Consider the following 15,552-nt stretch of genomic DNA (forward strand, 5'->3'; position numbering starts at 1 on the left):
GTTGTTTTCGCTTCTTTAATCCCAACATGACCAAATATGACGTAAAATTATGCACAAAATGACTTAAAGGAAGGGGGTAATAGAACAAAAAGAAAAAAATACCAAAATGAAAAAGTAGTGAAAAGCTGAGGGGAAAAAAAGAAACAAAGAGAAAAAAGAAAGAAAAATTTAGAAAAAAAAGCCAGAAAAAAAGAAGAAATGTAGGAAAAAGAACTAACTCGGAAAAAATAAACACAATGAGACATTATTTTAAAGGAATTTTTAAAAAAGTAGAAAAAAAAAAACACGGAAAAAGAAAAAGTTGCATTCAAATAATTTACAATTACCATATTTTCCGCACTATAAGGCGCACCGGGTTATAGGGCGCACCCCGAAAAAATAGTTTTTGATCCGATTTTTGACATACATAAGACGCACCAGATGATAAGGCGCTACAATGGGTACGTGGACAAAACAGTTAGATGGTTCAGTCCAACTTCTTACCCCCTTAACATTCCCAAAGCTTGCAAAGACGCAAATACGTGCGGATGCGGTGTCCGTACGATGTCACTCAAATGCATCGTTCCAAGTATCATTCGGAAGTTTAAGTCTTGGGATTCAAGAAATGCCAACCATTCCTTAGTATCTATTTTCTTTTTCGCTCGCAACTTTACTGTGCATATGACAATAAACACAAGAATTGAATTTAATTTAAAAATAGACACTCCATTCCATCCATTATCTGCACCGCTTATCACAGAAACATCGAGTTCAGTCTGAAACAAGTTACAGGGACAATATAAAACCCGGAGTAGCGCACCGAAGTCTTTGTGTTCATAATAATGTGCAGCCAATGTCCTCTTATATCCGTGAGGGTAGTAAATCCAGGAGAATACAATATTTACAAATACAGAGTAGAAAAAAATGCTTTCTCTATGCAGTCAACCCAACGTGTGATTCACATTCATCTTTTTCGGCCAATTGCAGGCTTTGTTTTGCCGCTTTAGCCTATGCCAGCCTGTAAATGATAAAAAAAAATCCGCCCCCTTTACCTCCGAATAACTTAAGCCAATAGTGATCGATTCAAATGATGATTGACACATTGGTTAGCCAATGAAACGCCTGTAAATGAATCCCAGCATACACCGCGGACTACTTGGCCTTCGGGGGAAAATCGAGTCGGCGGCTGCAAGTTAGTTGGAAGACTTTGCCACTTAATGTTGATCCATATATAAGGCGCAGTGTATTATAAGCCGCATGGTCAGCATTTGAAAAAAATAAAGGCTTTTAGGTGAGCCTTAAATACGGTATATCAAGTGAATCTTGTTGCCAACATTGTACTTCCACTCAAAAATGTAATTAAGTACAGTTCTGTATCGTGGAACCGACTCAATAAGCCCCCCAAAATGTTAGTATTATGCGACAAAAGATACCAGGAAAAAAAAAAGGAAATCTTGTGAAAGAATTGAAAAAAACAAATGACGTTTGTAGGCCATCGTACATGAGACAAGTCATTCAAAAGTGAAAAATAATTTTGCATTACCGGAAACTCAGAAAAATGTAACTTGATGTCAAATTTTGGACATGTTTGATAATGACTCAGTTGCCACACTTGGGATCGCCGTTGCTTACTGTTGTTTCAAGCGTTGCTCACCGACTGTGTGAACGCTCAGACCCGTAAGGAAAATTCCAGGGAACATTGACTACCTGAGCCCCTGTTGAGAAGTTCTGGACGCGGGTGTCCAGGCCATGGTGCGGGAGTTCTTCCTGGGAGTGAATCTGCTGCAGGAGTCTCTTGGGCTGGACCACATCTTCAGCGAGAGGCTCTCTCAGACCTACAGGAGAATTTTTTTTAAAAAATGGTGGATTTTCTGCAGCAATAGTCAGACTTTCGAACGTGGACTGGACTCGTGGCATAAATTGAATGCTGGTCTTGAATCGTTTGGAATTAATTAATAATTTGAACAATTAATTAATTAATTAATTTAAAAAGAATTAAATTAAATTAATAAATTAAATTAATTAATTAATTAAAACTGGTAATTCATTCAATTAAAATTAAAAATTAAATTAAAAATTAAAATTTAAAATATTTAAAGTTAATTAAAACAGTCTGTTTTGAAAGACTCTGAAGTTTTGTCCCAAACTGAAATAATAACTAACATTGAGTCATCGGAGTTGGACAGACAGATTGGGAGAAAAGGGGTGGAAAAGAGAGCGAGAGAGAGCGAGAAATAAATACAACTACAGCGTCTTTTTGAGAGGCACCAAGCTTTGGCAACATCAAGTGGACATATTTCAACTCGCAGCTCGTTTTTCTCTTGCGCTTCTCTGAGCATCGTCTCGCGGGCCGGATTCGATCCCTCAGCGGACCTGATCTGGCCCGCGGGCCGCTTGTTTGACACAGCTGAAACTGTGCGGTGTCAAACTAATTAAGATAACCTTGGGTGAAAGTGACCCAGTCACCTAGATTATTTTCAATTAACCAGCGGTAATAATCACCGAAAACTAGTTATGAATTTCGACTCACCCGTTACGAAGCACCTTGCGAAGAGTGAGGCGAACAGAAGGCATCTCAAAGCCCGCATGGTGCTCACATAGTCCGGCTGGCGTCCTCCAACAAGCCGGGCGGACGGACGCCGTGTGGAGAAAGTACATTCGGCGCGACGCTCTTCAAGATGGAGGAGACAATTAGAAGTTATTTCAGGTTAACGGTGTTTTTGTTAAATGAGGGGAGCGAGTTGAATGAAGGCAGGAGTTCCTTGTGGAAGCTTCCCGCTCCTCCCGCCACGCCGTGCTATACCCACCTGTGCAGTACAGCACTCCGGCCTCTTGGTGGCGCTAGTGAGTCGGAGAGGAGTTGGAGCCGTGCCAGAGGGATGGACGTCACACGTCTGTCTGTTTTAGTTTTACGAAAAATATTTTCTTGACCGGGAAATGTTATTCAAATTTTGTAAAATAAATAAAAGTATATTCGGGTTTCGTGAACTCCATTCATGGCCAAATTCGAGCACTTTTTAAAGCAAACAGGCGGCCCGCAGGCCAGATCAGGCCCACCAATTGTTTAAATCCGGCCCGCAAGACAACAGTGAGAAAAGCGCAAGAGGAAAATGAGCTGTAGTTTGAAATATTTCCACCGGATGTCACCCAAAGCCAGTTAACACTTGCCAAACAATTGTGGTAGTATTTCTCTCTTACTCACTTCTTTTTTATTTATCTCTCCCTCTTTTTCTTTCTTCTGTTCACCCTCTCTTTCTCTCTCCTTTTCTCTATTTCTCTCACTCTCTAACTCTTTCTTTTTCTCTGTCTTGCTCTCTTTCAATTTCCCTCTTTAATTTACACTTTAATTATCTTTCTTTCTATTTTTCTCCTTTCTCATCCTTTCTTTCCCCTTTTCGACCTCTCTCTCTTCTCTCACCTCACCTGGTCTCTTTCTCCTGCTGACTCTTTTTCTTTCTGTCGTTTCACTTCTTATTCTTTTTATCCTTCTCTTTTTGCACTTTCTTTTTCTCTCTATATTCATTTCCCCCTTCTCCATTCATATCTCTAATCTGTTCTCTCTTTTTCTCTCACTGTGACTGTCTCCCTTGTTCTCCCAATCTTTTTATCACTCTCTTTCCTTCCCTCTCTTTCTCTTAAATTTACTAGTGTAGCCCCCGTGAGATTTTTATAGCATTTGTGGCCCCCAGCTAAAACCAGTTTGACACCCGTTTTAAAGGGACAGTGTAATAATTAGTCAAGTCACAAGAAGTCTATAAGATAATACACAGACATCATGAAACATCGCTAATAACAATGTCCAGTGGACATCTGGCTCTACCTTATTAAAAATGTGTTTTCTAGTGTTATAATAAAATAATTGTGAAATTTTATGGGATGTCGGTTCTTTATCTTAACTCACTGTTTAAAATTTAGGCTTAAAACACACTTGTATGTAATAGCTTATGAATGATGTTTAATGCATTCTGGAAAAGGTACAAAAAAACTAATTAATTTTTATAACAAAACATATTTTGGGAAATAAATATATTTCTTTTACATAGTGGATTCCCTACTTAGGATCAGTGCCATATTTGTCTGTTCACATTATACACCAGTCCCATCTAGTGGTCAAATATTACACAATGGGGCTCTAAAGAATTACAAAGCCATTTTTCCTGTTTCCAGTATTATTTAAATAAGATATCTGGTGTGAATCATGAATTTATTTTGAGGATCCACAAATAGATCTGTACGATCACATAACACCGATTATGGCTAACCTGCATTGGCTCCCAGTTAGCCAAAGATGTGACTTCAAAGTTCTCTTAGTATTGTACAAAATCATACATGGACTTGCTCCCTCTTATCTTTCAGATCTGATCTGCCACTATGTCCCGGTCCGAAGCCTACGATCTGAGAGTGCTGGTCTTCTGATGATCCCGAGAGCAAAAAAGTCTTCTGCTGGTTCGAGAGCGTTCTCCATCCGGGCACCGGTGCTGTGGAATGCTCTTCCCCCTGAGATTCGATCTGCAACCTCAGTGGAAATGTTTAAATCTAAACTTAAAACTCACTTCTACTCCATTGCATACGAATAACCTACTCCTCTTGTCGGTTGAAAATAGTTTGTGTAATATAGTGTAACAATCTGTGAAGCCCTTTGAGACTCTTCGTGATTTAGGGCTATACAAATAAAAATGACTTGACTTGACTTGCCTATGCCATTTTTATTCTTGCGTGTGGCGTGTGGATTTATCAAGACGTGATTTTTAGAGTTAAACGCAAAGTTAAACGCAAATATATTTGTTATTGAGACAAATCTTTGGCTGTAATATGTAGCTTAAATTTTCAGGTGCAGGAAGTTCTTCCCATTACAATTTACTTCTGGAAAATGCAACCTCAATATTTAGAATATACCATCATAAATGTCCATAATTATACATAATCCTTGCACTAATATACATCTCATAAATCCCTGTTTAAGAGTAGCACACACCTTTCCTATATGGCGCTTCATGGGACAAAGTCATACAAACTCAAGTCAGCTTCTGTAAATCACAAGGGAAAGCAAAAGAGTGGTCAGGGTCGGAAACGAGTCAGAGGCCAGGAAAGGAGAGTAGATGTAGTCGGGGACAAAAAAGTGGTCGAAAGCAGGGACAGGGGAGTAGACGTGGTCAGGATCAAAAACGGGTTGAAGCCAGGGGACAGACAGGAGCAAAAAAACGGAACAGGTGGGAGTCAGGGTCGAAAAAGACTTGCCTTGTGTTAACTGAGGTTCGCAGACGGACTGACAAAAGGGGACAGACAGGAGTGGGTACAAGTACTGATCGGGAGCCAATCATAGTCCGAGGCAGTTGGCGCCAAAGGAGCGGGCACAGCGGAGTCACATCGGTAATCATGACACCTATCCTCTTTGGTGCAACCCATATGGGACAATGACACTTTAGGAAAACGCCATACAAACTAATGCCAGCTTCTGTAAATCACAAGAGAAAAAGAAATGCAATGGCAACGCAAAGTCACCAGAGAGCAGGGGCGGCGGACTTGTTGTGAAACATGGCAACAATTTTAAGCAATTACAAACACTTCACCCTAAATTTGAAGCATCTTTCCATCCTTGAAAATTTTAATCATTTTCAAAAACTTTAAGCATCTGTATAGTCCTGTGTTTAACAAACACAAAAACATTATTTTGCTTACCTATACCAGAAAAAAGTGGCACCGTATCATACTTTCATCTCAAAACACCAAATCGTTTTTTAAAAAATCTATTTATTTCGAAAATATACATTTAATTTTGTTCCACGTTAATTCATAACATCTTATCCCTGAAATGAGCATTTTTTTTCCCATATTGATTCAATTTTGGTACGTTGCAAGGTATGAAGCTTCCCACCTTTTTTATCATCAGACCTTCAAAGCAGGTTCCAAAAGGATCTGCTTCAAACAGTTCTAGTTCTTGAATAATGCCCCTTTGAGGAGGAAAAACGTCTCTAAATCAAATAACTGTTCAAAGAATGATTTGCTTTGCGGTTGACAAAGATTGAGTTTTCTTCCAATTTGCGGTAATAAGAGAATTATACTCAAATGTATCCCTTAAGTCTGGCTATATGAGAATATATTGAGAAATGTCAATGTGCAGACTTAACAGTTCATTTACCAAAACATGAAACGCATTTAAGGGTGAAATACTTTCTGCACGACTCGCTGCAATTGTCTAAGTTCATCGGGCATTCGAAATTGATCCCAAAATATTGATATTGTACGGTAAGCGGTCTGCCTTCAAAGGAAAATGGCTGTACCCATTCACTCACGTTGTGCCTGCCTAGATTGTCTATTAGGAAGCGATGCGCAGCGTAAATGCTTTCAACAAACGGTCCATTAAGTCCATCGTGAGCGCGCTCAGCAAAAAGTGCAGTCAGTGAAGTACTTTGACAACGGGCACCGCCGTGCCGGAGAAGGTCGGGGGCTCGGTGGCGGGAGTGGGGGGCTGCAGGGCGCTGTGCAGCCGTAACTGGTAGCCGCCGTCGCCCGTCCAAGCGCAGGGTCTGTGTATAAAGTCCGTGTCCCGCTCGCCGGAGCCCGACCGCGTCGGGTCCATGCGAGACAGCAGCTCGCGGTCCCAGTCCGAGTCGGACGAGGCGAGACGGGTGATGTCCGGGATGAGGGCCGGGTCGATGCACGCCGAAGGGGATTGTTGCGCCTCTGGTCCCGACATGTTAAACAGAGAGAATTGGAATCCGCCGGGAAGACGGGTTGCGTCTTTCCGAGGGGGGTTTTCATTCCGCTGCGCGTCGTTGCCCTCGAAAAACTGCATTTCGTCCCCGGCGATGGATTCGCTTTCCGACCCTGCGAGGTCTTTGCCTTTTGTCCTTTTTCTTCTGCCGCGATCGTCGTCGGCGCTGGAATACCGGCGGCGTTTTTTCGGGTTCGGAGTTGCGGGACGCAAAACTGGAGGGGAGGCCTTCGCATTTTTTGCTGGCAGAGAAGGAAGTGCGCGTAAGGAGATTGAAACAGATTCACACATTCGAACTGTAGCTTCCACTTCACATTCATAATCTTTGTCATCTATCTGGGGACTGAGTACTGGAGGTTCTGAATAGAGACTATAGGGTTCCGTGTTATTGGAGGTGGAAAAGTGTGGGCTAAGAACAGGGGGCATGGAATACGGGTCAAAAAACGGTGACGGGAGAAAATGGACTTGCGGTGCCAGGTCCAAAATGGGCAGGGTTGCTTGGGCAGTGTGGAGAAAGTCATCAGACTTGTGACACTGGATGTCATTTGTTGGATTTGGGGCGGGATCTGGTTCCTTGGGTGAGTTGCTGGAATGCAGAGGAGTGACGTGGGCAGAAATGGAGACCGAGGATTCTTCTTTTAAGGCCTGAACTTCATGTTCCATCTCGGCATCGCTCAGTGGTTCCAGTTCAGAATTGGCCACAATAGCCGGCAGTCTACAGACAAAAAAATTGGTAGTCCATAGACAGAATAGGTACACTTGAGAACGGAACGTGTGTGTTTGGGTCAGGACAAAAACAGGTAACCATAGCTCACCTATTTAGCTTTTCCTCCCCTTGCTCAGAAGGATCAAGCTCAAACGGAGGAACCATGTTGACCACCAGACTGTCCAAGATGTTATAATTTGAATCCTCCATCACAAACGCTCGATGTTGATCAGACTGCAAGTGCTGCAAACGACAAATCCATATCAAAACCCTGGAATCGACTCAAGTCCGAAAAAGTGTGAGGGAAGATCGCCCACCTCATCCAGATTGGTAAAAGCCTGAAAGCAACATTCGCAGAACGAGATCTTCTTCTTACACGTCGGCCAAGGAGGCACCGTTTGCGATTTGTCTTGACTGTGACTTGCCACTTTTTTCTTTGGCCTGAACAGGAAAAACAAATTTTCTTCTTATCACAGTGGAATTTTTGAATGACGGAAGTGACCAAATTTGCTTAACCAACCTCGACGAGTCTTCTCTTTGAGGCGACTCGAAAGGACTGAACCGGCCCGAGGAGCACAGTGATGGAAAGCTCATGGACTGCATATGCAAGGGCTTGTACTTCCTGGACACATAAATCATGGATTTTGATCTTCTGAACAGATCTTTGACGCACAAGGCATTGGTTGAAATGTATAACAGAGGGTCAAGTTCCAACTATCGCAATTTATTTTTAAACCAACAGAACCAAAGTTGTTTCATTTGCTGAACCATTTGCAGCTTTGAGTCCATTTTCTTAAGAGGGTGCGCTTCAATTAGCGCAAATGGAAGAAATAAAGAGTCGTTTGAGTGCACGTTCCCTGCAGGAGCACAACACGAAACGCTATCTGTCTGGGTTTTGGGCTCCCTGGGGGGGGCGCTGGAGCTCTTCATGTTACACAGTGCCATTTGTTAACAGGCGCAATTAGGGAAAGTCCTAACGTGCACTGTGTAGTGTGCTTGTGCTGAGCTACTTATTTCCCAATTCGTTTTTCAGTCTTGACAGACTGGCTTCAAAAGAAACTAATGTCTAAAAGGCTATTTTAGTAACACTAAGTTTTCAACAAATGTATACATTTAAAATAACATTTAAAATAAATTAGCAAACATGAAATTAAGATCCACAAATGAGTAAAAACGAAACTTTCCCTACACCTGTGTGACCCTTCATATACAAGTATTCTTTAGTACCGACTGTTAAACGATATTTTAAAAACATCCACTAGAGCAGGGGTAGGGAACCTATGGTTCGGGAGTTAAAATGTAACCATTGCACATCTCTCTGTGGCGTTCCAAAGTCAAGTGATTTCATCCCGGTTTTGGTCCATATAAAACCGAAGCAACTTAATGCAGAAGTTCGATAAGAAACCATTTATACTGATAAATAAAAACGCTGGCAAACAACTTTGATTGGGTGAGCAGTACGGGTGGGCGGATCCCTGCACACAGCGCAAGGCACTTCCTTCTCTCTCTCTCGCTCAGTGCAGTCTACACCCAAAGTGAATATGACCATATGCTTATCGTTTGCAGTGATTTGTGACATTTTTACAAAAAAACTTTGCATGCACATTTTTGGAAACAGTTATTAAGGACAAATTTCATGGAAAAAATTTGCCTCAACACTCTTAACAAATTGCAAATGGCATATTTACATTTATTTGGGACACAGGATTTGGCATTATTATCATTTTATACATTTGATGAAATCATCAAATGGCACACAGTGAAATAAAATGTGCTGAAGAATTAGCTTTTGTCTAGAGAGCGTGTTTGGCAGTTTTTTTCAATTTTGTCTGACAATATAGGATGTGGCTCTCTCAATTTCTTTTTAAAACATTTTTTGCTCTTATGGCTCTTTGAGTCAAAAAGGTTCCTGACCCCTGCACTGGAGGGTAGCCGATACTGGTGTCAGTCACCGTCACAACCGATATTGCTATAATGCTGTATCAGCAGCAAACTCGTGCCGGCGCCCGTGACTTGACCATGACACCTCACTCACCTGCTGCAATCTTCGATTTTGAGGAAAGGAGATCTCAGAGGCGCAGCTGTCAAAAAACAAAGTGCACAATATTAAACTTAAATCATAGAAATTGCAATTTTTATGTCAAGTTCACAAACCTTTGACAACATGGGAAGAATGCCGCTTGGTGTGACTCCTCTGTGAAAATATACACATGAATTTAGTAAGATATTTTATTTCCCTATTGACCACTTACCACCGTGGAACGTGGAGAGTTGGAAATGTACATATTACTTTCAGTTTTTAACATACCTCAGCTCTGATGGACTTCACAAGAACCTGCTCACTGTTCAGCTTTTTTAAATAAATCAGAACATCTGGGGGCAATATTAAGGAAGCGACTTTGGAAGGGCAAATCAAACTAATGATCCATACTTATGTGGCACCACCTGCTGTGAGCAAGGGTTCTTGAGTGCAAAGGATACCGTCCACATGAACAATACCGACTCCCCAAGAGCGGGCGTTTGCCAACACGTTGCTCGTCTGCAGCCGCTCCTGTGCAATGAAATCCCCAAATATTTAGCTTCAAAGGCAACCAAGATTAAGATTTGCGGCTTACTTTATTGCGAATGGCTTTTTCGAGCAGGGCTTTTCCTCGGCTACCGCAAGCCTGTGAAGGTTGATCAAAACAACGATCCAACATTGCAAAAACACACTTTTTATTTAATGGTGAGCGAGCTAACTTTGGCAAACAAGATTTGGGTTCCTACCGCTGGCTGTGGAGTAGCAAGCTGCTGCTTCCTACTGTCATGAACACTTTCTTGCCGCTTGACTGGCCGCCGAGAGTCATCACTTCTCTTGCCATCTGCGAGCTTTTTCTCCTCCGGGCTTTTGTGACTTCCGGTGACAACAAAGCTCACGTCCTTGTGAAGAAAGCTCTCAACTCCCTTTGAAAAGATAAAAGGTAAATTTCTGGTGATGACTGTCCTTTGTGTGGACGTTGTAACATAGTAAAAAAAATGTGGCATACCCCTCCAAAAAGAGTTATGGCTTCGGAGAGAAGGGCAGCGGGACGTTTTTTCACATTGTCCAGATAGAAAGTCTTTCCTTTTAGCTTCTTCCCTCCAGGATGAAGTTTCCCTAAAAGTCCTGGCTGCTCTGCACATTGCTGCTGTTGCAGCATTATATTGGAGTTGCAGGGAAGGCAGGAGCAAGTTATGTCTATTCGGGTCACTGCTTGTGTCTGTTAGGGAACGCAGAGAATTGAAAATAGGGATGCTTTGCAAAAATACACATCATTCATTTTCCTCGGGATGAAACTAATATGACGTACTGCGTCTCAAAAATGTCTACGTGTTCTGGGCAAATCTCAGAAAACTATAGGAGAGCACTGAAAACAAAACACTGATATACATCATCAAAAAAAATATGCCATTGCATGAAATTGAAAATAATTATCTAGAAAATATATATTTATTTTTTTTATACTGCTGCTGCTCCATGTTACAACATTTATTTTTATTGCACTGTGATTACAATACACTATTATTTTTCATTGCATTATAATTACAAGCAGTTTTCTTAACGCTGTTGTGACTATATATTTTTGCCTATTTATCCTGATGGTCTTATCTTTTTTCTCATCAAAGTCTTGACAGTTTTTTTAACCCTAGAGTGCCATGTCTAATGTCATAGCACAAAATGGTTCACAACGTTGATATTGATGACAATAAAGACTATTCTGTACAATAGTCTAGTATTATTTTATAAACACAAAACAGAAGCAAATTATACAATATAACAGATACTGTATTTTCAGAAAGCCAGAAATAGTTTATTTAGAACAAAGTACTAGACTTGCAAGTAACATTTATTTGTATAGGCCTTTATCAAAGAATCAAATCACTGTATCGGCTCACAGTCATGGTAGTTAGAACATCCACTGATCTCAAACTTACACGAGGGCAGGGAAAACATACAAAAAAAACATAAGGAAAAACGAGAAACCACGATAAGAGACCACACATGAGGTAATCCCTTTTACAGGACAACCAAGCTGCAATATTTAAGTGGATACCTATAGAAAACAAACATAATCTGTGACTGCCACATAACGAGTTAAATACGAGAAAAAAATACGTATGAATTGATTGTTCTCTTGATCATCTAAGCCTACTTCGATTTATTGGGGGAGAAGGGGACATGTTTCGAATTGAAACAATTAAATTGAAAAAAATTTTTTTGACTATTTAATGCAATACACTTGGACTGTACTTACTAAAATACAAGCAGTTATATGAAACAATTTAGCTCCCTACACCACCCCCAAAAAAATCAAATTTAGATGAAGGCAAGAGAATTTCACCATAAATAATGACTTATTTTTATATTAATTATTAATGATCTATTTTTTGATCTTATTTTGTGTATGGAATTCAAAATATATTTGAAAACAGTGGAACATTATTATCTGAACTTTATTTTGGAAAACCCAGTTCGACCTAATCTAAACCCAGTCCGTAAAACACATATTCACACATCTCAATCCGACCCAAAATTATAGTTTGCCGTTCTTGTTATTATTTAATTGTTAGCCACAGTAAACTAGAAAACTGTATGTAATCAATATCCTGTAAACTTTTGCAATAATCTGTGGTCTGTGCAGCCCTCTGAGACTTTTTGTAATTTAGGGCTACACAAATAAACATAAATTGACTTATTAGACTGATATTTGGGAAAAGAAAACAAGAAAAACAATTATAGTAGTAATCCTCCACTGTCACTGTAAAATTTAAAGTGATAAAATGGTGAAATGAGCAGGAAAAACCTACAGGGAGTAATCAACAGAGCCCAGAAAATCATGAGCTGTTCTCTGCCCAGTCGGGAGGACATTCCCACCTTGCAATACTGCAGCACAGCTATCATCATCATAATACATTCTTTTTACCCTGCCTGGACCATCAACTCTTTGACCTGTTGGCGCTAAAACAAGGACAAACAGACTCCAAGACAGATTCTTCCCCAGGGCCATCACCACCCTAAACAAGTGCGACTTATTTTGGATTATTTTCACCCATCCATCCATTATCTGTACCGCTTATCCTCAGTAGGGTCGCGGGGGTGCTGGAGCCCATCCCAGCCATCGGGCAGTGGGCACCCTCAACTGGTTGCCAGCCAGTCTCACAGGGACAGACAATTCGCTCGCTCATTCACACCTAGGGACAATTTGGACCGGCCAATTAACCTGACATGCATATTTTTGGAATGTGGGAGGAAACCGGAGTGCCCGCAGGAAACCCACGCAAGCGCGGGGAGAACATGCAAACTCCGCACAGGAAGGTTGGTAGCTGAATTTGAACCATGACCTCAGAACTGTGCTGCACACAGGCTAACCACTGTGCGGCTGTGCTGCCATTGGATTATTTTCTTCATGCTAAATGTTTTGCACTCATTTTCAATTGACGAGTCGTAGGAGTTACTAGTTTTCATTGCACCTTTATAACTACTTAGACCAGTCTCTACACATTGCCTTGTAAAGTTTTACCTGCTTATAGTAGTCATGTCATGTTTATTTGTGACGCCCCTAATCACGTATAGTCTCAAATGGTTGCACAGACCACAGATTATTGCAAACCAGACTATTATGACACCATCCCCTGATCTAAAACCGACATGAGGGCAAGGAAAAACTCAAAAACCTCAAGTCAAGTTAAGTTGTGATGCCCTTTATCACAAAGAGTCTCAAAGGGCTGCACAGATCAAAGACTATTGCAAACTACAGACTATTATGACACCATCCCCTGATCTAAAACCTACATGAGGGCAAGGAAAAACTCAAAAACCTCAGCATGAGGAAAATGAAGAAACCTTGAGAAGGGGCTGCACATAAGGTCATCCCCTTTCCTGGATACTAACAGTGTACTGTCTTATTTTTCGCTTTTAGAATTCGTCCTATGCTGTCTCAGTCGGAGATTATAATTCAGGCGTTGGTCCCTCCCGTCTCGATTACTGTAATGCACTACTCTCCGGTCCCCCGAAGTCCAGAATCCAGAGTCTTCAGCTGGTACAAAATGCTGCAGCGAGGCTTTTAACTAGGACAATCACAGTCCGATCACATCACGCCGATTTTGGCTAACCTGCATTGGCTCCCTGTTAGACTAAGATGTGATTTCAAGGTTCTCTTACAGTAGTATTATTCGAAATCATACATGGACTTGCTCCCTCATATCTTTCAGATCTGATTTCCCCTTATGTTCCGGTCCGAAGCCTTCGTTCTGAAAGTGCCGGTCTACTGGTGATCTCAAGAGCCAAGAAGTGTTCCGCAGGTTTGAGAGGGTTCTCCATGCGGGCACCGGTGCTGTGGAATGCTCTTCCCCCTGAGATCCGTGGAAATGCTTAAATCTAAGCTTAAAACACACTTCTACTCTGAAGCATATGAATAAGCTATACTTTTGTGGACAATATCTCTGTATTATTTGTAATTGCAACATCTGTTGCGTGGTAATCCTGAAAGGGAGATACCACATGTGCGGTCCCTCCTCAAGGTTTCTTCTTTTTCCTCATGTTGAGGTTTTTGAGTTTTTCCTTGCCCTCGTGTTGGTTCCAGATCAGGGGGTGGTGTAATAATAGTCTGAAATAACAGTCTGTGCATTAACCTGTGCAGCCCTTTAAGACTCTTTGTGATTGAGGGCTATACATATAAAATGAGTTACTTGCGTGTTCAACCTGGAGTGCCATGTCTAATCTCGTTGCATACGTTGATATGACAATAAAGACGATTCAATTCGAAATGGAGGGGGGGTGTTAATAACACCATGCTGATTTAACGTATTAAAATAAATTAGTTTTGAAATTAGGTTTGCTTGCATAAATCGAGAAATATATCTTTCAGGGCATAAATTAAAAGTTGCGTACATGTTTAAATACCGTAAATGGCGTTAAATATAAAATATACGTCAAACAAAGCCGTCAAGCCGAATGTTAGCTTAAGCGGCTAAGCTTGTTAGCTTCCAACTCTCGAACTCAACCAGGTATGTCAAGTTTAAACGGCAGTGCCGGTCACTTGTAAGTCCAAATAGCTTTTGTGACAAAATAAGAACTTAAAACTTACCTTAGTGGGGATTAAATGAGCAATATTCGGGTTAAATGTGCACTCTATATGGAGGACAGAGTAGCAAGCGACCGCCGATTTTTTTAAAAACACTGACAAGAGAACAGGTCACATCCGGTATGATGTTGCGTTTGGGTGCGCCATACAAAGTGGGATATTTTAAGCTTCACTCAATTTGCATCTAGTGGACGATTAATAATTACTGAAATTATTATATTATTTTGGCCATGATTAAGAATGTTGGTAAGAATGTTGTACTGTTTAATTTCATGATGAAAACTTATTAGACAAATGGAGACTAAACGTGTTAATAAACAAAATATTCAACTGCTGTGAATTAGTGACCTCTAGCGGTAGAATTGCAAAAGCGCATCATGGAAATAAAACGTTCTGAATTTTTCGTTTTTAATCATTTGAACCGAAAATACGTTAAAACGTTTTAACGGAAGCTTTAGTATTATTTTTTTTTACATACGTTTGATTATAATAAATAATTCGTGTGCTAATTGTGTCAAAAAAACACAAAAATGTGCTATCAGAAATTAAAGAATAAAAAAATAAAAACATCGCATTATAGTTAATTCAACGTATTTGAAAACCAAAAATAAATTACAATATTTATCTTGTTTCCTGAGATTAACAGTTTGTATTTGTATTTTTATGATTGAATGATAATACAAGACGCTTAAGGGACAGTTTGAATCACTTGACCACTAGATGTGGCTATTTATTTTGAAAGAGTCATAACGAATTTTCAAATCACAAGGAACGAGGAATTCACATTAACGGTTATTTGTTTAATATCTAATATGTATTCCAAATATTCTTAAAATATTAAAAAAAGTTTAAGAATTCTTTAGGATCCAACATGGCACCATTCTCTAGAGGGCGCCAACTGGCAGATAAACTGTGCCGAAAGCAAAAGCTTTTGGGTCGTTGTTTCCCCCTGATCTGCCTGATAATACACGCCGTTGATCCATCCAGGACTTCTTGAACTTTGACAGCATGGAGTGTTTTCCCGAGCGTGTTTTTGTTACTCTGTTATG

The 15,552-nt window shown here is 40.5% G+C and overlaps 3 protein-coding genes across 4 annotated transcripts in view; all 3 read right to left on the minus strand.

Moving 5' to 3' along the window:
• LOC148347808 (disintegrin and metalloproteinase domain-containing protein 11-like) overlaps positions 1 to 2,837 on the minus strand; it is a 47,065-nt gene extending 44,228 nt beyond the window's left edge. Inside the window, exons 1-3 of one of the 2 annotated variants that reach the window (XM_088323080.1) lie at positions 2,787 to 2,837; positions 2,510 to 2,648; positions 1,687 to 1,814 (exon numbers count right to left, since the gene is read on the minus strand). In XM_088323080.1, coding sequence (XP_088179206.1) covers positions 1,687 to 1,814; positions 2,510 to 2,567 — 186 coding nt within the window. In that variant the 5' untranslated portion in view covers positions 2,568 to 2,648; positions 2,787 to 2,837. The other variant, XM_088323081.1, reaches the window with a different exon arrangement.
• Positions 1 to 4,310, minus strand: part of LOC148347806 (MAGUK p55 subfamily member 3-like) — a 432,473-nt gene extending 428,163 nt beyond the window's left edge. Inside the window, exon 1 of the mRNA XM_088323100.1 lies at positions 4,242 to 4,310. Coding sequence (XP_088179226.1) covers positions 4,242 to 4,247 — 6 coding nt within the window. The 5' untranslated portion in view covers positions 4,248 to 4,310. The remainder of the gene's footprint in view (positions 1 to 4,241) is intronic.
• A 1,394-nt stretch (positions 4,311 to 5,704) lies between these two features.
• dbf4b (DBF4B-CDC7 kinase regulatory subunit) lies at positions 5,705 to 14,628 on the minus strand. The gene is made up of 12 exons (XM_088324146.1): positions 14,507 to 14,628; positions 10,427 to 10,639; positions 10,167 to 10,343; positions 10,016 to 10,066; positions 9,882 to 9,951; positions 9,709 to 9,773; positions 9,555 to 9,594; positions 9,436 to 9,481; positions 7,921 to 8,022; positions 7,718 to 7,841; positions 7,510 to 7,643; positions 5,705 to 7,409 (listed from the first exon to the last, which is right to left on the minus strand). The coding sequence occupies exons 2-12, from the start codon at positions 10,577 to 10,579 to the stop codon at positions 6,377 to 6,379; spliced, it is 1,995 nt and encodes a 664-aa protein (XP_088180272.1). The 5' UTR covers positions 10,580 to 10,639; positions 14,507 to 14,628; the 3' UTR covers positions 5,705 to 6,376.
• Between the last annotated feature and the right edge of the window lie 924 nt (positions 14,629 to 15,552).

This window comes from Urocampus carinirostris, chromosome 19, assembly GCF_059441175.1.
Source record: "Urocampus carinirostris isolate Australia breed hairy pipefish chromosome 19, RoL_Ucar_1.0, whole genome shotgun sequence".
Classification (NCBI taxonomy): domain Eukaryota; kingdom Metazoa; phylum Chordata; class Actinopteri; order Syngnathiformes; family Syngnathidae; genus Urocampus; species Urocampus carinirostris.